The 25690-nt window shown below is 40.9% G+C and overlaps 1 protein-coding gene across 2 annotated transcripts in view; it reads right to left on the bottom strand.

Annotated features, from left to right (window-relative positions):
- Nucleotides 1–24357, bottom strand: part of Otud4 (OTU deubiquitinase 4) — a 44711-nt gene extending 20354 nt beyond the window's left edge. The window contains exons 1-12 of one of the 2 annotated variants that reach the window (XM_028753385.1): nt 23968–24357; nt 19259–19342; nt 16704–16754; nt 10554–10600; nt 9864–9936; nt 8094–8175; nt 5753–5885; nt 3755–3809; nt 3420–3537; nt 3259–3323; nt 1584–1678; nt 4–104 (exon numbers count right to left, since the gene is read on the bottom strand). In XM_028753385.1, the coding sequence (XP_028609218.1) occupies nt 4–104; nt 1584–1678; nt 3259–3323; nt 3420–3537; nt 3755–3809; nt 5753–5885; nt 8094–8175; nt 9864–9936; nt 10554–10600; nt 16704–16754; nt 19259–19342; nt 23968–24126 (1063 nt within the window). In that variant the 5' untranslated portion in view covers nt 24127–24357. Of the gene's footprint in view, nt 1–3; nt 105–1583; nt 1682–3258; nt 3324–3419; nt 3538–3754; nt 3810–5752; nt 5886–8093; nt 8176–9863; nt 9937–10553; nt 10601–16703; nt 16755–19258; nt 19343–23967 lie in introns of both variants that reach the window. The other variant, XM_028753384.1, reaches the window with a different exon arrangement.
- Between the last annotated feature and the right edge of the window lie 1333 nt (nt 24358–25690).

Raw genomic sequence — 25690 nt, 5'->3', positions numbered from 1 at the left:
TACCTGAATGAAAATTTTGCCCAGAATTAGGTTTTTTCATCTTCTTTCCTGACACCGTGTTCCAGCTTTCTGGGGGAGGTGGCTTGAGGTTCTTCGGTGTATGTCTTCAAAAGAAACAAAAGTGTTTTCTAGTAACTTCACACAATCTCCCTAAGGACTAAAACATGCACTAAAACACAACTGGATAGGCAGACGACTCAGCAGTCAAGAGTACTGGCTACTCTTCTAGGGGACCTGATCTAATTCTCAGCACCACATAGTAACTCACAACCACCCTAACTCCAGTGCCAGAGGATCCAGTGTTAAGGCCTCCTCACACAAATTGCATGCATGCACTACACAATACATGAGTCAAAACACTCATACACATCAAGCAAGTAAATCTCAAACAATCTTTTAAAAAGAACACTACAACCAATACCCTGCATAGATACTTTGCTGTCAGCTTACACAAGATTTGCTAATTTAAACCAGGCATGCTGACAAACATTATTAATCTCTGAGTTCAGAGGCCAGCCTGATCTATAAAGTGAGTTCTATGATAGCTAGAGCTGTAGAGAAATCTTGTCTCAAAAAAAAATACACACACACACAAACACACATGTGCGCACATGCATGTGAGCAAACAGAAGTGCTAACTTTAATTCTTTTTTTTCCCCAAGATAGTGTCTCACTACACACTCCCGGCCAGCCTGAAAGTCACTATGTATACGAGACTGTATCCCGAGTGCTGGATCAAAGGCACATACCACCACACCTCTAGTTCTTACATTAAAAATAAATTAGAAAAACTAGACACTGTAAAACTAGCATTTTGTAAAATATACCAGAGTGAGCAAAACATCTGATTTAAATTCAAAATATTATTCTTTTTCTAGGGGTGTAAGTTACATGTGCTACCTGTGTATATGTACATGCTTCTACCAAAAAATTTTATGGCAGTCTCTCAAACCTGAAGCTCATTTTACAAAGGCTAGGAGCACCTGGGATCCACTGACTCCTGATCCACAACACTGGTGTGACAGGACGTACATCCTTGCCTGTTTTTTTATGTGGATGTTGGAGATGTTAAAATTCAGTTACTGTAGTTTGTTACTGGGGAAGGGGGAGACTGGGATGGGATCTACGTATCCCTGGCTATCTAGACTCCTATGTAGACCATGCTGGCCTTGAACTCAAGACATGTGCCCTCACGGAATACCCAGCTTCATCATCAGTTCCTCTGCACCAGGTGGTGGCGGTTCACTCCTTTAATTCCAGCACTCAGGAGGCAGAGTCAGGTGGATTTGAGGCCAGCCTAGTCTACAAACTGGGTACCAGGACAGTCAGAGCTACCCACAGAAACCTTTTCTTAAAATTAAAAAAAAAAAAAAAAATAGGTAGAAGAGATAGAGAGATATTAGTTCCTTTACAAGTCAATTCTACAACCCTTCATGATTTTTCTAAAGATCTAACCAATTAAATTTTTATATACAAATAACACATTTTATTGAAACTCTAAATACAGAGGCATTTAGAAGTATTAACATTTTTAACAGGCTAAATCTAATAGGTAGCAAACATCTTAGCTAAAGAATACGTACTTTTTCCCTAGGTCTTCAGACAAAACTGGTCCATTCTCAGAGTGAACCCCATGAATGTCTGCATTAGATAATTTCCCATTATGATCCAATCTAACCTGCTGAACACCAGGAAAAACCGTCAGACACCTGATACTGGAAGCATTTACCAGGAAAAAAAAAAATAAGTACAAAAGAGCTTCAACAGAATCTGTATCCCTAAGCACCACACCTCTCTAGCTAAAAGAAAGACTGTTTCTTCTGTCAAATTTTTGGAACTGTTATAAATATGTAAAGCAGCAGCAGAATCCATCAAACTATAATCAATATATACGTCAGCAGCTGTCAACCCATCCTGGCCTTGAATCTCCAAGCATGGCTGTTCTACGACCGACTGTCCTATAACCTTGGACAGTGTCTCACCTTGTTTGCTCCTATGCAGACTGGAGCTAACAACAGTAAATAATAAACTAGAGAACTCCTGGAGACGCAATGGAGAGCTATACCACACGGGGACAGCAATCTACAGAGCAGCCACTCTACAAATGAGGAAACTCTTATTACTACTGTCTATCTGTTTTTATACTAAAACCACTGCTCCTTACAAAGGGATGCTTCCTTCTACTGTTCCTTACCAACCCTATCAATAGTAAGTAGCTAACTGTACTGTGTGACAGTTTCCTCTAGGCAAACTGTACACACTAACCCTGTGCACTGGCTAATGGCTGCAGTAAGCACAGTAAACACAGCTCTGCTCTACACAGAGATTCCCTTTTTTCCAAGTGTTATCAGTCCTGAGCTGACATCTCATTCTTCATTAATTGCTTTTTCTCAAGAAAGTTTTACAATAAAAAAGACTTTTAAAGGGTAATTTAAAATTTCTTAAATTTTTATGTGTAGGTTTCTTCTGCCACCCATGGATTGCTCACAGATGTCAGAAGAGGGCAGCAAATCGTCTGGAGTTTGAACACAGTTTTAAGCCTCCTGATATGGGTACTAGAAACCAACTCAAGATTCCCTGAAAGAGCAAAAGGATTCTGCTGAGCCATTTTGCCAGCTGTTTTGTTTTGTTTTGTTTTGTTTTGTTTTGTTTTGTTTTGTTTTGTTTTAGAGACAGTATCTCACTGTATAGTCCTGGCTGGCCTGGAACTATGTAGACCAGATTGGCCATGAACTCACAAAAACCCACTTGCCTCTATCTCCCCAAGTGCTGAGATTAAAGATATACATTACCACATCCAACTTCACTAGCCTTCTTTTAAAAAGCCATTTCTACCAAAAAGTTTAAAATATATCCTAAATACTTGTGTAAACAAGTCACCTGTGTATCATTCCAGCTGCTTAAGATTTCAGGTAAACCGTATTCAAATAAAATGGACAAAGGCCCAGAATTCAGGAGACAGAGGCAGGTAGATCTATGTGATTTCCAGGCCAGTTTGGTCTACATAGTTGCAGGCCAGCCAAGACTACACAGCGAGACACTGTCTCAAAAACAAAACAAAACAATTAACAACATAACTGTGGCTTTACAAAGGTATTAATTTCAGCACTAAGATGATTCTACTTTTTACTTGTATGTACTGGAATTCTGAAATTCAAATTATAACTACAGTCAAACTTTAGTTGGCTGTTCCTTTGGAAATTATCAGGAAATAAGATTCAAGTCAAGTTACTTTAACATTTGGTAGACATCACTTACGTGGCATTTATCTCCAACTTCATATTGTAAGCCAGCAGCAATGGAATAATCACGTTTTTGTTGAGCTGTTAGTTTAAAAAAATTCATTAAAATATATTGTAAAATTTCATTATCTTCAAGTGCTACAAGGCAATTTTACAGAAGATTTAGATTTAACTCACCTTGTTTAGACTTCAACCAAATTTCATACTCCACATTTCTATAGACTGCTGGGTTGAGTGACTTAAGAACCTTTCTGGACAAAGGAAGGTCAGCTGAGTTCCCATTGTTCTTAGGGTTCTAAATAAACAATGTCACAAGTCCAATCAACAAAGAAATGCTTTTCAAACAGTTTCAAATATGCACAAAAACAACACAAAAACTTAAGCAGGAAACAGCAAATTAACCTCTTACTAGCAAAGCAACCCTGACTACAGAAAATGACCAACAAAAATCACAGGTTCTTTATATATTACATATAAAAGAGCAAGTTAAAATATTAAAAAATTAAAAATACCTCACTGCCTGAGGGTTTAAATCCATTCACATCAGTAGCAGCAGTAATGTTACTCCTATAAAGGAACAGAACCATAATTAGAAAATGAAAAGTTGCATGTAGTCAACTTTTAACCTCAACTACATGCCAAAAGCATGAGGTTACAATAAACTCTTTTTTTTTTTTTTTGGTTTTTCGAGACAGGGTTTCTCTATGTAGTCCTGGCTGTCCTGGAACTCACTCTGTAGACCAGGCTGGCCTCGAACTCAGAAATCAGCCTGCTCTCCCTCCCAAGTGCTGGGATCAAAGGCGTGTGCCACCACCGCCCGGCCTACAATAAACTCTTAAATGGTAGTGGCAGGTAGCAGGTCTGGAAAGAGAGGCAATATCTATTTATGCATAATTAATCAACACATATTAGGATAAAATTCACAACATCAAATACTGTTCAAGCATAAATAATGGTCAGATCTTCAGTCCAAATCAGAAAATTTTAATTCAACAATTCCTAGAAAGCAAGCATGATGACATGTACCTGTAACTGTAAACACTTGGGAGGGGAAGACAATCAGAAAATCAGGAGAGAGAGTCATTCTTAATTACACAGTGATCTAGGAATACCTAGACCCTGGCTCAGATTTTAAAAAGGGGGGAGGGGCGCACAGAGATGGTTCAGTGGTTTTAAGACCCCATACTGCTCTTGCAGAAAGAAAATCCAAGTTCAGTTCCCAGAACCTACTCAAGAGGCTCACAAGAACCCATTAACTCTAGCAACAAGGAACATGTCGTCTCAGCCTCAAACTGTCTGCATTCATTCACACATAAACTCAGAATGTAAGTATTCCTGTCAAAAAAAAACCCTAAAAAAAAATTTAAAAGTATGGATGTACTAGAGTGCATTCCAGTGGTATAGTGCTTTCCTAGCATGCATACAATTCTGAATTTGCTCTCCACCACACAGAAGGGGAGGAGGGGGTCCTGCACTTCAACACACATACACATTTAAAAAACATGATTGTAAGAACTAAAACTCAAGGAGAATGTCATCCCTAGTGTAACATGTACCACCACATCTCATATGAGAATACACTTTCAGCTTCAACAGGAATGTAATAGAGGATGCTCATAAACGATAAACTTAATGTTGATAACTAATGTTATATACAGGCTTAATATCAAAAATCAATACGTAATATATAATGAAACTATATTTACCTGACTTGCTATCACATAAACATTGGTATTGTCTCTTTTAGAAAATACTGGCCGGGCGGTGGTGGCACACACCTTTGATCCCAGCACTTGGGAGGCAGAGGCAGGTGGATTTCTGAGTTCGAGAGTTCGAGGCTAGCCTGGTCTAAAGAGTGAGTTCCAGGACAGCCAGGGCTACACAGAGAAACCCTGTCTCGAAAAACCAAAAAAAAGAAAGAAAGAAAATACTAAAACACCGTCATTCTATGCTACAGAGGCTACTGAGGCTTCTTTAGAGAAATTAAATATGTCCCTAATCTATCTAATTACAAACAAACAAACAAAAAAAACAAACTAAAAACATGCTTGGATGTCCAAAAGTATGCCTACATATCCAGGGCTGAGAATCTTTATCTGTCTAAACTACCTCAGTGACTCTAAAAGGTGAATTACTTCGCACAACTCCACAGTGAAGCACTCCTTATTCTAATAGACGTGGTAGAAGCAAAGGAGGCAAACTATGAAAAGGTAACAAAGATCAAAACAAAGGCTATTCATCACTGGAAGTGTAAACAAGTTAACTTTACAGTTTTATGATACACACAAATCAAATCTATTCTACATGTTTATCAATTACATAATATAAATTCTCATTAATCAGAAACAACTTTGAAAGACAAAACCATTATAGAAACTAGGTCAAATTCATGGCAGCAATAAAGACCCTCTCCTGCATTTTCAGTGCTTTTTGGATGCACACCGTAGCACATGAAAATGTTTCCTTGGGTGACACTAGAAAGACACTTTAGGACTGAAATGTGTTCTTACTTGCAGCTGTCATCCTCAGAATCTGATATCTCACTGTTGCTTCCATCAGCCACCTCAGAGGCTTCTAGTCCCATCATGATTTTACTGACATCGGTTTTAAATACCTTCTCATACAGCAGTTCATAAAGGATAGCTGCAATTAAAGAGGCACAGTGTGTAACATTACAGGCATGTTGTGGAAATAGGAGAAATGTGACAGCATCGCTTAGGCTTCTGAAATGTTTAGTAGGTATACACAAACCCCTACAGCCAACAGCACCATTTAATCTCAAAGATACCTAGAAAGCAACAGGAACCTTTGTCCACGGTACACAAAGTTCAAAATATCACTTAAGATTATTACATTTTTAGAACACAACTAAAGAGTATCAAATCTATGAAACGAACACATCAGGAAAAGTGAAAAACTTTCGTGAGCACTACTTGATTTTACAAACATTAAAAGCTTTGTTGTGCTCTCACATTTAATCTCTGCACATCAAGTCTCCCGCTTTGGTATGTCACACAAGAGGCCTAACCCAAAGGTTTTGGATGAAAAACTTAAGCATCATTAAGTTTGCAGAAAAGAAAAGTCCAGACCATTAGTATATGCTAGCTGACAAGGCAGAAGACTTAGATTTCTCGCCTTAGTTCTCCCAGTAACTGGAACATTAGATCAAGTCCTCATCAAGTTTCCGTAAGTCACACGATGTTTACCATAATCCAATTTCATGTTTTAACTTTACATAATGAGCTAAAAAGAGACTTAGAATATATATTCTTAGGGGCTTGAAGATGGCTCAGTAGGCAAGTGCTTGGTATGTAAACATTAAGGGTTTGAGTCCCCAGCACTCATACAGAAAAGGCAGGTGTGGCACCAAGTGCTTATTTTTATTATCCTAGCACCAAGGCCATAGAGACAGGAGCTTTAGCAGTTGCTGGCCAGACAGTCTAGCTTTAAAAAATGACCTCTGGCCAGGTTCAGTGAGCGATCCTCTCAAATGTAAGCTGGAGAGCCACCACAGACATCCAATGTTGACCCCAAGCCATATCACTCACTGTTCACCCCCAACACGTACACACATGCACACAGAACACAGAAAGGGGAAGAAAAACAAGAGTGAAGGCTGCCCTCTGGCTTGCATATGTATGTACATACTCACACATACAAACCTAATATGAACACTCACACACAAAAATATATTCTCAGTCTTCTCTAAAGGAAAGAATATTTAGATTTGCTCAATTAAAAAGTGAGTTCTAAAAGCCAGGCAGTGGTAGCATACACCTTTTGTCCCAGCATTCGGGAGGCAGACGAGATGGATCTCTGAGTTAAGAGGCCAGTTTTGGTCTACAGAGCAAGTTCCAGAGCTGCACAGAAAAACCCTGTCTCAAAATAAATAATAATAGAGACAGGGGAAAAATTTATAATAAAAATTCAAAAACAGGTCAACTGTAAAACTCATTTATTACAATAAATTTCCTGAAACTAAGTGCACTAAGAATTCACGCCCACCATCTAAATGAACCCCATAATCCTCTCACAGACCAGATTCCGAGTACAAGGAAATCCAATCTGACTCACCCACAGGCAGTACAGAGAGGCAGGCTACAAAGGCTTACCCTTCCCAAAGCTTAAATGTCTGACTGTGACTAACTAGGAAAGGGAGGACGCAGCCCAAAAGATAGCTCAATATTTCCACCTCAAAAACATGCCTTACACTTTAAAAACATTTACTAGTCTTACTTTTACTGATCACTTAAGACTAGAGAAAAAAGTCAAGCGTAGTGGTGCATGTCTAATTCCAGTACTTGGGAGGCAGAAGCAAGTGGTTCTGAGTTCAAAGTCAGCCTGGTCTACATAGGACGTTCCAGGACAGTCACAGTTACATAACTGAAACTATCTCAAAAAACAGAAAGGAAAAAAAGAAAAGCAATTACACGTGCAACGCTACTATTTATATGAGAAAAAAGGAGTTGAAAGCAGAAGGAGCCATTTCTCTCCTCCTCAACCAGTACTCTTACTTGTGTGGAGTGGAGGCGAATTCAGCCAACCAGCAAATATTTGGGAAAACCTGTAGAAACTAGTTTTCACAATGAGGTAGCAAATGTTACTGACATCTACTGGGAAGAAGCTACTATGCTACTAAAGCATCCTACAATGCACAAGGAAGCACCCCAACAGAAGAATCTGGCCCCAAATCTCAATAGTGCCAATGGTAATACATCAAATGAAGCGTTTATTCAATCACTTGAGTTTTTTTAAAGCTGTACATTAACAACCTGAAAAACAGATGTAAATCCTTACATAGGTTGTGGGGTTTAGGTTATAATTCCTATTTGAAGACAAGATAATACTTACACTGACACATAGCAGAACTATCTTTATACGTTATAGGATAGACAATGTCATAATGATTTCCATTTGAAAAACACAGTAACACCTGAAGGGAAAGTAAGCAACATTTCAGTCAATCACATTTAACATTCACAAAGCAAACTGTCTCCAAAGCCTCTGGATAACACATTCTCAAAATCCTATTTCAGAAATAACACAGCTCTAATGTTGTCAAACTAGTCCACCACAGTATGGTGAAAAGCCAGACAGCACTGACACAGCTAAGTTCTGTTTTGTTGTTTTTTTGAGACAGTCTCATGTATCCTAGGCTGACCTCAAACTCACTGCATAATGGACACTGGTCTTCAAACTCCTGACCCTCCTATGCTCAGTGACCTCCAGTGCTGGGGTTACAGATAAGCCCACCACGGCCATTCTGAAAATGTTTACAGAAAACCACCAAAAAAAAAAAAGAAAGAAAGAAAAGACAGTAAGAAGTCACAAGTCATTGCAAACATCTGTAATCTCAGCATTTAAGGAGGATGAGGCAGGTGGATCACAAGGCAAAAGCCAGTCTATATAAAGACACCAGCTCAAAAGCCTAAAATAAACACCAGACATCACATATGATCTCAACTACTTAAAGAACAAAAAGGTTAAGGTACTGAGTGGTTAAGAGCAGAGACCCAAGTCTGTCTCCCAACACCCACATCTGGCAGTTCACAACCACCTGAACCTCCAGGTCTGACACCTATGGCCTCTGAGCATCTGTACACTCATGCACAGAAACATAGGCATAAAAATAAATAATAAATAAATCTTTCAAAAAATAGTTAAAAGATTGTAGAAATCATTCCAAGTCAAGTTCAGTGATACATGCCTATAATCACAGCACACAGGAAGCTAAGGCAGGAGAATTAAGATTTTGATTCAGTGGGACTTTGGAAAGAGGGGAAAGAGAAGAGGAAAGGGAAGAGAAGAGGAGAAGAAAGAAGAGAAAGAAGAGGGGAAGTTATAAATAAGGGAGAGAATAAAGGAAAAGGGAAGGGGAAAGGGAATGGAAGAAAGGAAAGTATTCTAAAACCATATCAATGCTAACTTCTGTGAGACAGAATCAGTAAGTTTTTCCTAATTGTCAGTTTTAAGTATTTTCTAAGTAACTGATTACTAACTACAATACATGTACATTTACTGAATAAAAATATGCCATAACCCAAAAATTGTAGTTGAAAAGGTCAGATCAAGAGCAAAGCTCCATTAACACCCAGCCTTCCCCATGCCCCGCCCTCTTCTCATCCTTCCACGGTAGCATTCCACTCACTTCCTCTCCCCCCTCATAAAAGGAGCAGTGTCCTTCCTTCACCTTGGCCTGCATGATTCCACTAAAGTAAAATTCTCTTACAGTGAATTGGCTTTTTTTTTCTTTCTAGGCTTCATAAAACTTTTCAACCGCTTCTACTACTTTGTGAGCACATGATGCAGTGATACCATTGCTACTAAATTATCTCTACAAAGAGAAACACAACCAGCAGGATATGTCTGGACACAAAGCAGAGCTCACTTTCACAAGTCACTTTACTACTTAAATGTCATGATGAACAGTAATAATCTTGGTCATATAGACATGTTTTTTAAATGACATGGTGATTAACCTAACTTGAAGAAACACTACCATGCATTTCATATAGCACTATACGAACAGTCATTTAAAAGCACAGCTTAGCATCCTAGTCATAGGTAGCACTAAGCAGCTCTTCTATTTAAATATTTTTTAATACTTCAAAAAAGTCTTACCTTCTCAGGAAAATTATTTTCAGTTACATGTGAAGGAGAAACATTTGGCTCCTGATATATTACAAAATCTTTCCTGAAAATAAAACTCAGATATTACTTTTAAAAGAATATACTTCATGAACTGAAATTATTCATTTATCTGTATGAGGCAATGTTCTAGGCACTGTTGAGCAGGAAAAAAAACAAAAACAAAAACAAAAAAAAATGAAATAACTGCACTATAAAATACCAGAAGCATGTTTTCTAAAAATTAAAATTTCAAAAGAATTCATATGTAAACTCTACAACATGAATAACTTCAAAGACAATTCTAAAAGGAAGCCTTGCTCTCAAAGAAACTGTAGCAATGAGAAGAGAACAGCACCTGAGCTCTGTTCCTGGGCCATCCAATGGTAATGACCCGAGAATACGCCCTTTCTCTATGAAGCTGATAAACAATAGTTTTTAGGACATAGACTAATATTTTCTGTGCCTTTTTCAAAAATCCCTCAGAAATTAAAGCATTTAAACAGTGCCATATAACCATCAAATTCCAACTGATGCCATTGAACAGACTAAAAACCTTAGGGAAGGTCTTTGACAATTGAGGTATAAAACACCTTTGAAGTTTTAAAAATTTTAGTTGAATGTAATATACTAATTTTCCAGTTATTTTATTTTACTGTTTTATTTAAGCATTCTACGGTTTACCTGTACATAAGAGAAAGGGCACTTATTTCCACTTGTCCTACCCATTCCTGTATTGAGGAAAGAAAAGTTGGCATGTAAGTATCTCACTTTTTACAATATACATCATAAACATTCTCCATAAACACCTTTTTTTTTAAGACAGGGTTTCACTGTGTAGCTTTGGCTTTCCTGATACTCTGTAGACCATGCTGGCCTTGAACTCACAGATTAGCCTGCCTCTACCTTCTTCGTGCTAGTATCAAAGGCATGCACCAGCACTGTCCAGCCATAAACATCCTTTATATAACTATACCATTAGTATATTATAAGGTCACCTAGAGAACAGAGTTAGAGAGACGGCTCAACAGATAAGTCATCTTGTTGCTATTATAAACGGCCTGAGTTTTGGTTCCCAGGATCCACAAGGCAGCTAACAACTGTCTAACTCCAGTTTCAGGGGATCTGCGCTCTTCTAGTCTACTTGACTACTGCATACACAGGTGCAAAGGTGTACAAGCAGGCAAAACATTCATCATATTTATAAAAGACAAGCTTTTTTTTAAGTCTCTAGTGGGACAAAGGGGAAAAGATGCTCAACACATATATACTACATGAAAATGACCATATGTAACTCATTATAATAAAATAAAAGATTAACAGAAAATACTCTTAGTACAAGGAGCAGTAGTCATTTGTGTACGTTGAGAACTCGCCTATACCAAGAGCTACCTTCTAACCCAGTACTCAGAGGCCTGGCACACAAGGCCAAGAATGAGACATAAAGAGAAGGTATTTCACCTTCAGAATGAATCAAGGTACAAAAGAGAACATCTTAGAACAAAGCAAATCTGTACTGCTTGAAGTCACTTGACTTTCTGGGAAGCAAACGGTCAATACATAAGGAAAAAGAAAAGAAACAATGCCCCTATATTTTTTTGACTCAGCAGTTCAAAGTCTGTTTAATTTACCCTGATGGAATGTTTTGTATGCTCACAAAAGTATATACAAAATTAGCAATGCAACATATATTTGTCATGGTGTTAAAAATTCCCAAAAACTTCAAGTAATAAACTCTGATTTGTCCATTCTGTAGAACATGCTGCATAGACTGCAAAGGAGCATCATGAAAGATCACTCCAGTCTAGTAAGTTTTTAAAACAAAGTCAAAAGAAAACCTTTTTTTTAATAACTAAGCTATATCATCTGCACACGTATGTGCACAGAGAACTAGAAGGGGGTGCTATGGTTTGGGATTGTTTTACAATCCCAGCTGCTGACGTGGTTCAGGAACTCTAGAGCCTAGCTGGACAGAGTAGGGAGGAAGAATGCCTTGAGAGAAACAGCCCAGGCTAACTTCCTGTTCATCTCTGCTCCCTGGTCCTCTGAGATGTGAGCAAACATCTACACACACGCTCACTACCACAAAGCCAAGAATGACACTATCACCTCACACATTAAACAAAAAAAAAACAAGAAAAACAAGTGCTCCTCTCCTCCCTTAAGTTGCTCCTTATTAGGTATCTGGTCACAGCAACAAGAAAACTAATGCAAACGTATCCTAAATTCACAACAGAGATAGGAAATTCAAGACAAAAACCTTGTAATATAAGAATGCAGCCCTAGGTTACTTGTGAAAGCAATAGTCTTAATACAAAGATACTATGAATGAGCTGTGACAAACCAAACTCTGCCACTTCCAAAACGAAAGCAGCACACAGAGCATTTTAGTGCTGTAACTTCAGGAACAAACTTATGTTTCACTAGTGCTTTCAAATCAGCTTTGGTTTTCAAAACAAAACAGGTGACACATACTGAAACCAACTTTTTAAAATAGGCCTTATCCTAATACTCAGAGCTTCTCATAAATACTTCCATATGAAACCCTCTGGCAGAGGAAATTCACTAGTAGGAGACTGTTTAGCTCTCCTCACTTATGGAACAAGGGTCATACTGAATTCAAAAATGTAAACTTAAAACTGGAGAGATGGCTCAGGCATTAAGAGCACTTGCTGCTCTTGCAGTAGACCCAGACTTCAGTCCCCAGCACGCACACAGTGCCTTACAGGAAATTCAGGATCCTCTTCTAACATCTACAAACACAAGGTATGCACGGTACATATATAGCCATGAAATTAAAACATCATGAACATAAAACAAAATAATTTTTAACAAAGTCGGCCAGCCATATCTAATAAGAATAATGTATCTTCTTACAGGTAATCTTCCAAATAAATTCTGTTATAATCTGCATAAGTAAACAATGGCCATCACAAAACATCGTCTTCCTAAAACTCAGCCATCAAATGTAAACTTCTATTTCTTAAAAGAAAATGAGCCAAGAGGTGGTGGTACACTCCTTTAATCCCAGCACCTGGGAGGCAGAGGCAGGCAGGTAGGCCAGCCTGGTCTACAGAGTGAGTTCTAAGACAGCCAGAACTACACCTGTCTTGAAAAATCCAAAGAAGAAGGGGGGGGGGAGGAAGCAGAGAAAGAAAGAAAATGGAAAGACAAAACAAAAATTGTAAGAAAGTCTTCCAAAAATATACTGCCAATGCAGGACTTACATTAAAGAAAGAACTTTTATAACTTAGATCAACAGCAATTAAAAAAAATAATTTATGAACAACTATCTAATCAGTAGAGACACATGGAGCAAATAAGTACTTTAAAAATGTTCATCACCATGTAAATTAAAATCACAACGAACACTCAAAACTTTAGAGCTACATGGCTCATAAGTAAACAAAAACCATACAGCCACTCTGGAAAAGCTGGAAAGTTTCTCATTAAGTTAAATATGTATTTAGCTTATGACCCAACAATTCCATTCTCCAAGAGAAACTAGAATCCAATTCTAAGAGCCCACAAGTGGGAAACAGTCAAGAATGAACTAACAGATAAGGTGTTATCTATCCAAAAGACTACTTCCTACAAAATAGAAATAAAAACAATGTAAATGACTCTTAAAAGTACTCCCATTATGCAAGCAAGTCAAATATGTGAGACTACAAATTCTTTCATTCCTTTTATAAATCTACAAAAGCAAAACCTAGAAAGCAGACTGATAATTGTCAGGAGCCAAATTAAACACTAAAAAGCATGTGGGAATTTCTTAAAGAATGACTGACTGAAAACTCAATCAGTGCTGGCGATCTGTGAACAAATAAGCTGTGGATAAATGTTAAATCCATATGGACACTACATGTAAGAGAAGACGCCAATTTGACTTTAACAAAGTTCACAAAAACACTCTTGTTTGTTTAAGACAGGGTTTCTCCATCTAGCCCTGGCTGTCATGGAACTCTCTCTGTAAACCAGGCTGTTCTAGAACTCAAGAGATCTGCCAAGATCTGCCTACCTGCCTACCTCTGCCTCCTAAGTGCTGGGATTAAAGACGTGTGCTAATGCACAGCTTTAAAGAATATACTTTTAAAAAGAAAAATAAAAACAATACTTTAAATGATTGAGTCTTTATGACAAACACTCTAGTTCTCCTGACCACAATAGAAGCAGGGTAGAGTGGTGGTCACAGAGCCTGGGAAGCAGGAAAGAACAGGACGATTAGTGAGGATAAGGAGTAGGTGCTGGATTCCAGTGCCTAAGACACAGTGAGAACACCACTCAGACTGGCTACATCTGTGTATTTCAAAATACTAATGGAAAACTACTGTAGACATTCCCAACAAGAAATGATAACTGAAGTGACAGACCCTCACCAACAGCCCAAATCTAGTTATTACACCTTATATATATCTACAGAAAGGTACAAACATACCCCAAAATTATGGGCAATTGTTATGATTTAAATAAAAATGTTTTAGCTATTTTTAAAAATAAGAAATAGATGTCTCTGGTCTCATCAAGTTTTCAGCCAAACATGCTAATAGCACATCTATAACTCTGAAAATGGGGGGGAAAAAGTCATCCTTAGTTCACAAAAACATACATTTGTTTGTTTGTTTGTTTGTTTGTTTGTTTGTTTAAGACAGGGTTTCTCCATGCAGCCCTTGCTGTCATGGAACTCTCTCTGTAGACCAGACTGACACTGAACTCAAAGATCTGCCTGTCTCTGCCACCAGAATGCTGCATTAAAGGCGTGTGCCACCATCTTTTTCTACTACTCCTTATCTGCACATACATCCTACTCCACACAGGGACTATTCTCTCACTACTCTCTGACTCCATCTTACTCAGTTTTTACTGCTTACAATGCCCTTCATCTAAAGCACTGCTTATTGAGACCTACTCAGACTTTGAGTATGCACTCACTCTCAGTGCCTTGTCTACTGAGCTGTAAATGCACCTGAATTAACCTTTCCCATCTATATTTCTAACACATGCACATTCCTAATTTATGTCTGACTTCTAGCCTATTACAGAGAAATACTGCACTGTCGAGCACTGGAAATGATGTTATGGATCCATCAGTCAGATACACCAATCACAGATGCACTCTTCCTCTTGGATTATTCCCTCTACCGTTACCTCACTCTTCGTAGCTTTTCCCTTTGCTAATATTCCTTTTTTTTTTAGTCTTACTTGTATTTTATGTGTGAGAGTATTTGCTTACATGTATGCATTTGTACCACACGTCCCTGGTACCCTCAGAGATCAGAAGATGTCAAATCCCCTGAACTGTAGCCCCCATGTGAGTGTTAGGAATCCAATCCAGGTCCTCTGCAAAAGGAACAAATGCTCTTTCTTAACTGCTGAGCCGTCTCTCCAGCCCCTGCCAGTGTTACCTGTAACTACATAGGGGAGGATGGGAATTTCTAAAAGCATTCTATGGTGGTTATCTTAGTAGTCAATTTGACTGGATCTGGAATCATAAGACATAATTCTGGGTAGGTCCGTAAGATTATTTCCTAGAAGGATTAACTAAGACAGGGAAGACTCAAGTGGGCAGGAAGAACAAAGCAAGGCTTTCCCAAGCAGGCCTGAGATTAAAAAAAAAAAAAAAACACCTCTTAAGGGAAACAAAAAACAGAACAAAAATCAGTGCTGTTGCATGCCCACATTTCCCAGACACTGCTCATGTATCTATGTACCCTGCGCCACCTTTCACTGATATTCGAACCAAGTTTCCTGTCTTCTGATGTGAAGTGAAGAAGAGAGTAACCAAACTGGGACTGCTGAGGGATCCAGCACTGTGGACATAGCCACGGCTCAGTCTTAGGTTCTCCAGCATTCAGACAGTCGCTGCTAGACTACTGAGCTCAAACCATGAATGGCACCCAATAAATGCCTTTGATAATATGCATTCATTCCCTCAGTTCTGTCTCCCTAGAGAACCTTAACTAATGCATACCCCATGACATGAGGCTTATGGGGACTGAAATACAACGTGCTAAGAAAACACTGCTACTAAGATATAGATAGATATAGATAGATATCTCCTTAGTCTACATTCTATGAAAGGGAGTTTCAGTGAGAGGCTTTGGAGGGGTCGGGGTAGGGGGACTGTTCAAGACAGTCTCTCTGTGTAGCCCTGGCTGTCCTGGAACTTGCTCTGGGAACTTGTTCTGTAGTCCAGGCTGGCCTCCAACTCAGAAATCCACCTGCCTCTGCCCAAGTGCTGGGATTAAACCCAGTTTAGTGGGAACCTTTCAAGCAGGGAGGAAGGGAGGAAGAGAGGTTACTGGCTCTCTCTTCAGCATGACTGACACTCAGTGGTAGAAGTTGACACAACTGTCACCCTTCTTTTCCAAGTCTCTGTTCCCTTCACCAGCTGATCACAAGAAATGGCACCCCACAGAAGAACTCTCTGCTCTCATTTCCCTCAAGAAATGAAGCTTCATCTTGTCCAAACTGCACATATACCCTAACAGATCATTCCAAATCATCTGTGCATGGAATTACAGTTACAGATCTGTATGCTACATTCATATGCCATGACAAACACAGAAGACAGGGCTCTCTCTTCACAGCAAGACAACTTCTAAGAGCTCCAATCAACTTTCTTTTTTATTATTTTATTGTTTTGTTTTGAGCCAAGATTTCTCTGTGTAGACCTGAGATCCACCTGTCTCTGCCTCAAGGCACCCAACTATCTTTCAATTAAACACTACACAAAGGGTACAGTCACTTCAAGTGACACACACCACTACTAATTTTCTGTCAAAGAATTTTAACATATTTGAATACACACAAGCAGAAATACAATACACATACCTGTGGGTTTTCCAAACGTTTTAAATATTCTTCAAATGATCCTTCTATAAACTGTAAGAAAAAAAAATATATTAGGGGCCTGGAAAAGTGGCTCAGCAGATAAAATCATGTCTTGCTTTTGTAGAAGAACTTGTTTCAATCCCTAGCACTCACAGCAGGCAGTACACAACAACCTGTAACTCCAGCTTCAGGTAATCTGATGCCCTCTTCTAGCTAAGGTACTTGAACACACATTATACACACATGCACTGCTTTTTAATTCTAATATGAATACTGTCTAAGAAATATGCCAAACAACAGCAGGTTTACTGTTAAAGTTCACTTTGAGTCACTGGGTTTTTATATACACCTAAACTTTATCAGTAATGCTGAAAGATACTCACAATATGAGTATCTGTATAAATACTTAAGTAATGGCAATAAATACGTACAAGGATTTAAAAAGAAATGTTGCTGGGAAAGGTTCTCATCTCAAGATGAGAGCTAGCTAGACCTTGGATGGGCACAATGGAGCAGCCACCACAGAGTGCTCATGTAGCATGAGAAGGAAGACCACTGTGGGGAAGACCTGAGGAACCTAGCCAACTGAAGCAGGGCACCCGGGTAGAAGGCTAAATGAAAAGATAGTAGTAAGTACGGGTGAGTTCTTAGAAAGCCTGGGAAGAAAATAAAACAGGACTTTCAAATAAGAGAGGAAAGAAAATTATAGGCTACTGCAGATGTCATTCTGAACTGAGGAATACCAAAGCAACACTTTCAGATTAATCTGGTTAATGCTCCATGGGTTCAGGCAAATGAACCAGAAATCGGATAATTTCAATCAAGAGTTTTATGATATAGTTTTATTGTCTCTATCATAAAATAACTTAATTCAGTCTATACCCAACTTTTTTTTTTCTTTCATTGTAACAACTGACAAATCTGAAAGTGCTGTGGTGGTTTGAATGACGGCCCTCCCAGGCTCATATTTGTGAATGTTTAGTCTCCAATCAGAACTGTTTGAGTAGGGTCTGTGGCCTTGTTGGAGGAGTCTCACTGGGAATGGGCTCTGTCTCCTGCCTCAGACAAACAAAAGTTCTCACTACTGCTTAAGTACTATGACTACCTGTCTGCCTGTTCCCAACCACGATGGTCAATGAATTCTCCTACCCTATACAACTGTGAGTCCCAAATTTTTAGCTTCTTTAACAAATTACCTAGGTATGGTGCTTTGTCAAAGCAGTAGAAAATTAACTAAGGCAAGTGCCAAAAAGTGTTCCCATCTGACCACTGAGTCCAATTTTAGTTAATTTACAGTAAACTTAGCAAAAGTGCTCCATGTAACTCGTAAGATCACCTGCCCTCTTCAGTCTACAGACGTCTCTCAACACCTACAGCTGCTTCCACATCAGGACATCTTCTACAAATCGTACACTGTCACATTGTAAAGCTCACTCTCTTACATTCTAACACACACATTCTCAGTGTCAGGGAGCCATCAGAGGGACCGGAAAAATGCAGGCCACAGCCACTGCTCGTCACTGCCACTGCTCTTCACTGCCACTACAACTAGGAGGCAAGACCCTGCATTTGACTATACCACAAATCGAAATTGAGGTCCACAGAGAAAGAAATAAAGCTAGAACTGACCAAGAAACGTTCTCTCTTTGGCTAGCTTTTGTAATACCAGGAGGTAGTATTTATGTAGGCGGCTGGGGGAGAAAATACTAGTCTTAGCCAGCCCTGAATCCCCAAATGCTACAACACTGACTGGCCAGGCAAGATATACCCACTGGTCCAACAGATGCATGACTGTCTTGGGAAAAACCAACTGCTTTCTGATTAGATGAAACCTGCTCCACGAAGGGAAGTCATTCCTTCTGAACAATGGCTAGGAAGGTCACAGGCACTAGGGGAACCTACAGCTGTTCCCTTTGCTAAATAGACATGTAGCAAACTGCCTTATACCTGTGTCTCTTTGTTGTCACCTGGGTCAGAGAAGCTTCCTTCTGCACTGCCAGAGACCAACAGAGACATAACTAGTAAAAGTGATGAGAATGAGCAATCTACCCTAAATGAGACATCTACATCAATCAACCTCCCCACCCCCAAAGACCAGGAAACAAAAAGACTTTGATCTGAAGGATGGAGAGGAGCACTGTGGAATGCTGTCTTCTAGACACAACACAGACTTTTTGCACTCATAGACAGTGGTTACTCACACAATTGAAATAGTCAAAATTCCAGTATGGATAGGAGAAGGGCTCACAAGAACACACTCTAGCTGAGGAGTTACTCAATGGGTTATTTTTTAGAAAAAGAAAGAATGAAAGACAGACAGACAGACAGACAAAGAGACAAAGAGACAGAGACATGAGATTGACAGGGAATGTGTTAGGGTAAGTCCAAGGGAAATAGATATGATCAAATTACAATATGAATATATACATTTATGAAACTCTCACAGAAAAAAATTACTTTAAAATGTCTAGCCTATGAAATGTAGACTAGAATATTTCCAATGGTCAAAATGTAAATCCAAGTAAGCACCCATCATATCTGAGGTTAATAATTACCGCTTCAAATTTCTCTCTGTTTTCTCGAAGGTAGTGAATACAGGCCATTCTAACTTCCACATGTCGCGATTGAGAGTGCAATACCTAGAACAGAAAAGCAGCACATTATTAAGCATTTTGTCAAAGGCAAACTGAAGTGATAAACTAATGCTATTCTTTCACATCCAAAATATGTGACAACCAAGTTAAGCCTGTCCATTCCCTCTCTGTAACTTCATTCATTTTAACTTTATTCATTTTAACTCCTTCCGCTGAGCACTATGACATGATAGTCCAGTGGGTTAAACAAGAATGGCCTCCACAGGCTCATACATTTGAATGCTTGGTGACCAGGGAGTAAAGCTATTTGAAAGTATTAGGATTAGGAGATGTGAGGTTTCAAAAACTCATGCCAAGCTCAGCATGGCATGGCTCCCCCCAGCCCCAGATCATGATGTATTCTCAGCTCCTCCTCCAGTGCCTCCCTACATACCATCCTCCCCACCATGATAATGTACTAAATAAACCTCTGAAACTGCAAGCAAGCCCCCAATTAAATGCTTTTGTAAGAGTTGCCTGATGATGTCTTTTCACAGCACTAACAGTGAATCAGACATATAAAAACCAGCTCTATTAGCCTAATGTCTTTATGGTTTTTGTTTTTTGGTTTTTTTTTTAAGTTTTTCAAGACAGGGTTCCTTTGTGTAGCCTTTACTGTCCTGGTGGCCTTGAATTTGGAGATTCACCTGCTTCTGCCTCCCAGCCCTAGAATGTCATTCTATAGAGAATGTGTCACCATTTCTCCACAGATCATTAAAATCACTCCTTTGAGGACAATGTTGTGCTCCTGAGAGGCTTTCCTCTGTTGCCAATCTGCTACCATCACTCTACTTCTTACGAAGCAGAATAGAATCCCTGCTAGGAATGCTGAGGCTCTTCTGTGCTTGTTATAAAAGGGAATGAGATCCAGACCAGGTGGCCCAGACTTATAATCCAGCTACTAGGAAGCCTATGGTGGGATATTTTCATGTTCAAAGGCCACCTGGTCTACTAAGTGAACTCAAAGCCAGTCCAAGCAACTGAGTGAGATCCTGTCTCAAAATCAAAAATCCGCTGGGGCTGGATGTGGTGGTGGCTCACCTTCAATCCTAGCACTGAGGTGGCAGAGGCAGGCACATCTGGGAGTTCAAGGCCAGCCTAGTCTACAAAGATAGTTCCAGAACACCCAGGGCTACATAGAGAAACACTGACTGGGGAGAGGGGAAAAAAAAAAAAAGATTATCATTCGATGGAAGATTCCAGTACATACAAAGCCCTAGTTCAACCTCCAATATCACAAGAAATAAAAGTTATTTTCATCAAAAACAGATTTATTTGAAAATGTAAGCCCACTGTGGTTTTAGAATAATTATGTGTCAGTTTTTACCAAGCTTACAAAATTCAAAATACCCAAATGAGCAGACATGCTAAACTGGGTGACACCAGATGTGCATTTGTCCTTAAATCCAAACCCAGGACTAGCAAGATGGCTCAGCTGGTAAAGGCCCTGGCTGAGTTTGAGCTCACAAACTGTCACATATAGGCAGTGGTATATTCAAAGACAGGCACACACACAAAAAAAATAAATAAATGAATAAATGCAAACAAAATCATAAAGTACCAACCAAAAAGTATGTTCAGACCTCTCATCTGTAACCTCCCCTAAATAATCAATTCAACAAAAATACAGACAGAAAAACCTTCACTGGAATTTTATCAAAATTTGAGCTCTGAAATGAAACAAACTAAATTTCATATAAAATGCTAATCTCCAATACTTTCACCATGTTTAAAGAGATTAAGATACTATTATGAATAAGCATCTTAAAATGAAGGTATTCCCAGTACTCCCAAATTCAGGGTTAAAATCCATATCCCCACACCATCACCCACTTGAAATAAAGCATGACTTCAAAATATCCTTACAAGAGGATGTACCTTTAAGAGTCACAACTCCAACTGAATCTCTCTAATGTTAAAGTGAGGAGAATTTAAGAAAAAAAAGAGAGGATCCAGCTGCACATTTTACACCTTTCCTGGATAACAACCAAGGTTCATTTACACACAAGAACTACAGATGCAATTTGCCCTGATTGTCAGTATGGTCTAGCAAGCCAAAAAGCAAAGATGCGCCCTTTGGGGTTAACTTTTCAATTTACCAGCTGTTTTTCAGCTTAACTAAGTAAGCCTTCCTTACTGTTTTAGGACATTATTAAAAAGTAGTCTTATACACTCTAAAAGAATCATCCATGTATTTTTAAAAACACCAACTGTCTGCCATTTCAACAAATGACATTTGGCAACCTATCTTTCCCAGTAGCTTCATTAGACACTGTTATGAATCAAGCATTATTACTATGAGTGCACCACAGTGTCATCTGATAGGGCTTGCCTACCATCAGCAAAGTGTTAAAGCCATTCACCTAACAACAGGTGGCAGGCAGAAATTAGTAAAGCTTGTTTCTCATCAGCAACTATGTCAGGAATATCTCTTTTTTTTTTTTCTCCTTTTAACAAAGATTTTAGAACGTGGCATCAACCTGAACCTGCTACCCAGATGCAAAACTCTCATCAATGTACATAAAGTGTAGAATATTTTGATATTCTAAGCCAAACAATGCAAGAAAAGCAAGACTGAAATGAAAACTCTTTAAATAGTAAATTACTTCTCAAGTCCCTGGACACTCAAAATTCAAATGGTCTGGTATGCTGCTCCATGAAAATAGGCTAAAGGTAGAGCTTTAAGACAAGGTAATGATAAACACAGGGAAAGGCTGAGACACTGTTTTAGCAAGTCCTCTAAGAGTGCCCTATTTTTAGCTACAAGGCTAGGAGCTGATTCAGGTCAGGCTTCCTGCAGGCCCAAATCCACAAGTGTAAAAAAAAAAGAACAAAAAAAGAAAAGAAAAAGCATATCTAAATCAGGTAATCTGAAGGAGAAAGGCTACTCTCAAGTGAAGTCTCCTCTCTTAGGACTGCTATTTAAGCTTCCTGATTCTTTAAAAATATTTATTGAAATTTTCAGCAAAAAAGAAATTCCACAAAAAACAAATCCTTTCTACAGATTTTTAAAAGGCAGCCGAGGTTGACAACACACTCTTTCTCACCACCACTTCAGTCTGTGTCTACTGAAACACTAAGCTTCCCCTAGATCTGGGCTCAATATACTCAAAATAAAGTCCCCAAATGTGCAAATGTTAGTTCCTTTAAGACAAACCCAGATCCCAAGGCAAAAACAGGGCTTACACATATCAATGAGCTCTTAGTGCAACTAGCTCTTGCCACTGTACAGATATTGAGTCCCCACGAACTTCTGTTCTATTCCCCATGGATCTGTGGCACGTCTCAAGGGCAGAAATACACCTTTCTGTTTCAATTAAAATAGGGACTGGATAACTCAACTCCAAACCTTAACCTCTACCTCCTCCTACATAAACTTGCTAACACTAAGGCAGTATAAACAGACACCAAGGGTGACTTCACTTCGCCTCTTCAGCTCCTAAAGGTGCTGGAGTCCAAGGAGGCAGAATCTTCTCCATCTGGAAAACTCACAAATGGAACAGACTGTTTACCTACAGTAAGGACTGGGCTGGAAACACAGCACCCACATTGGAGCTTCCTAAATTTCTGAAAGGAGAGATGTCAAATGGTAGGCTGGTTTGGGAAGCGTCACAGAGAATGTTTCAATGGACATACCTATCATAAATGCAAAGTGTTCTATATTTACATACCTCTGAAAAATACATAGCCTGGTGATTCTAAAACAGAAATCTTAAAAGCTAGTTAGCGCACAAAAGGGGGGGAGAAAACAAAACCATAAAAACTCCAGATTAAGCCAAAGGAAAGCAAACTGTAAATGGTATGAAATACACACCAGAGCAGTAACATAAAACTTTTTTTAATCCAACTACTTTAGTAGCTAGTCTTCAAATATAGGATGGGTTCTGGTGACCCCACACCTACATCTGATTACATAACACGGGGAAAAGGGCTCGCTCCCAAAAAAGAAAAAAAAAATCTTCAGTATTCTTCCCTAGAACTCCTCCCACTCCTGAGTTCTGACTTCTCTTTAATAAAATGTTCGCTCTGTACTGGGAATAAATCTGACCAGTAAGGAAAAAGACAAAAGCCGGTATGTGCCTAGACTGAAAATCCGTCCTATAACTAAAAGACTTTTAGAAGAGTCAATTCTTTAGTACACCTTGCCCGATTCCAACATAATCTAGTGTGGGACCTACTCAGAGAAGTCACTGAGAAGACCCTATACAGGAAGATTGCTTTCCATAAACAGCGAAGTTGGCCTCCTGTTTCGAGTGACACTGGTGAGACCGACTACCCCGCATTCCAAAGTCCAGCACAGGTTAAAAAAAAAAAAATTGTGAAGCAGTCACACTGGGTGCCGCACCTCCTCCAGTAAACATGCGGTTAACTAGTGGGAACGCTGGGCTGCTAAAAAACCGAGCGCAGGTGAATGCGGAACACAACTCAGAAACAGCATGTCGCTGGGTCCCTGGCGGTCACGCTGCGAGCAGGCCGCCCGAGATGTCCTCACTCGGTCCCGTGCCAGCGTTACAATGGGCCGCTGTGACGACAGCGAGCCACGCGCAGCCCCGCCGTGGGCGGCCAGGCAGCTGCGGGCGGCGTGTCGCACCCAGCCCCGCGCCCGCCCCGCTCGGGCCCGGGTCCTTTACCTGCTCGGCCACAGCCCGGAACAAGCACGACCCGTCCTTGGCGACCAATTTCCGATACAAGCCCAGTTTGCGCAGATAGGCGTCCATGGGCGTCGCATCCTCCAGCGCCCCCACGCCGCCCTGGTCCACGCCGTCGGGCGCGCCGACGGCTGCCTCCATGTTGCCGGTCCGCTGCAGCGTGCGCGGGGCGGACTAGCCCCACATGGCCGCGCCGCCGGCTGCTCGACGCCCAGGCCTGGGGCAGGCTGCGGCTCGGGCTCCGGCTCCGACGCGGACACGGCGAGCGGCGGCAGGAAGAGGCGGCGGCGGCAGCGGCCTGAGGCGGTGGCCGGCGCTCTCCCGGAGCATAGGGGAGCCCAACCTAGTGCATGGCCATCCGCACGCGGCCGCCTCCGCGGAGGGACACGCGCCCGCGGGCAGCCCGGGGGTCGCCGCCCCCACAAGTTTCCGGGTCCCGACCGGTGTGAGGCGAGAAAAGCCCCGGCGGCGCGCCCGGCTGAGATTAAGCGAGGCCTGCGTCTCCCGCGCGCGCCCCACGCCGTGAACCGAGGAAACCCGGAGAGAAAGCCGCGGCCGCTCGTTTCCCACCTCGCGGGAGGGCGCCTGAGGGGCGGGGAGCGGGAAGGGGCGCCCGGCGGAGGGCAGCAACCTCGCAGCCTAGAATTTGTTTTCGCTTTCAGCTCTTGGCGCAGCGGATGACGGGAGTTGTAGTTTAAGCAGAGGCAGGAAGTCCTCGTGCAGAGGGCGGGGACGCCTGGGCCGGCCTACCCGGAGGGGAGGCGCCCCACAGACTCACGGACTACAAATCCCTACAACGCTAGCAGCGCCGAACCTAGAACTGCCTTCGCGCTTCCCAGGCCGCGTCCGCGAGCAGGCCCGAGGGTGTCTGTCGCTTACGCCGGCGACCTGCGCGCGCCGCCCCGCCCTCCCGGCGAGCCTCCCGCCCTGAGCGCGGCCGGGCGGCGGAAAGCGCGCGAGCGCTGCTTGCGTGCAGTTGCTAGGGGCTCAGTGGCGGTGGCGCCGGCCCTTTGTGTAGTTCCAGAGGACGCACCTGTCTGCACCCCACCACCGGCCTGCCCTCCTAGCGTTTCCTTAGGGGTGGCTAAACGTCTAGAGGGGAAAACCCGGCTCATCGGCAGAGGCTCTTGGAACCGCCAGCCTGAGGCCGACCCATTTTGACCCTCAATGAAGCGTTGACGGTTGATTGAAATTGGGACAGCTCACACTCTGTGACAAGATCTGGCTTTGCCAAAGGCACGCCTGCTCATTCTGTCACAGCAGCTGCGCCCTGCCACACAAAGAGCTGTCCCTGTTAGAAGAAATTACTTTTTTTTTTAAGTTCGATGACATCGCTACGGGGAATCCAAGCTGAGGTAGAGGCTTCATACTCGTTACCCTCCCTACAAAGTTTCATGACACGAAATGGGTAGTCCAGTTGGATTTGCGAATCCGGTGCTAAACAACCTTTTGGAACGCCAGAATTTTATTTTACTAGCATACAGTAGCATCTCGTATCATTTAAGTGTATTAAAACTTCGGTCTTGACGTCGTGTTGGAGGAAGAAGAAAAGTGGTAAATTACCTTGGGTTTAAAGGTGTAGGCAGTCTTGGGAATGGGGCCAAGACATGCCAGGTGGTAGGATTCCAACACGTTACTTAAAATGTAAGCTATTATTTAAATGTTCCTATAATTGTGCTATTTTTAGAAAATATATCGCAAGCTA

The sequence above is a fragment of the Grammomys surdaster genome, unplaced genomic scaffold (genome assembly GCF_004785775.1).
Source record: "Grammomys surdaster isolate TR1022 unplaced genomic scaffold, NIH_TR_1.0 125947, whole genome shotgun sequence".
Classification (NCBI taxonomy): domain Eukaryota; kingdom Metazoa; phylum Chordata; class Mammalia; order Rodentia; family Muridae; genus Grammomys; species Grammomys surdaster.
Note: the sequence above shows the minus strand (reverse complement) of the source record. Positions and strands in the feature narration are given on the sequence as shown.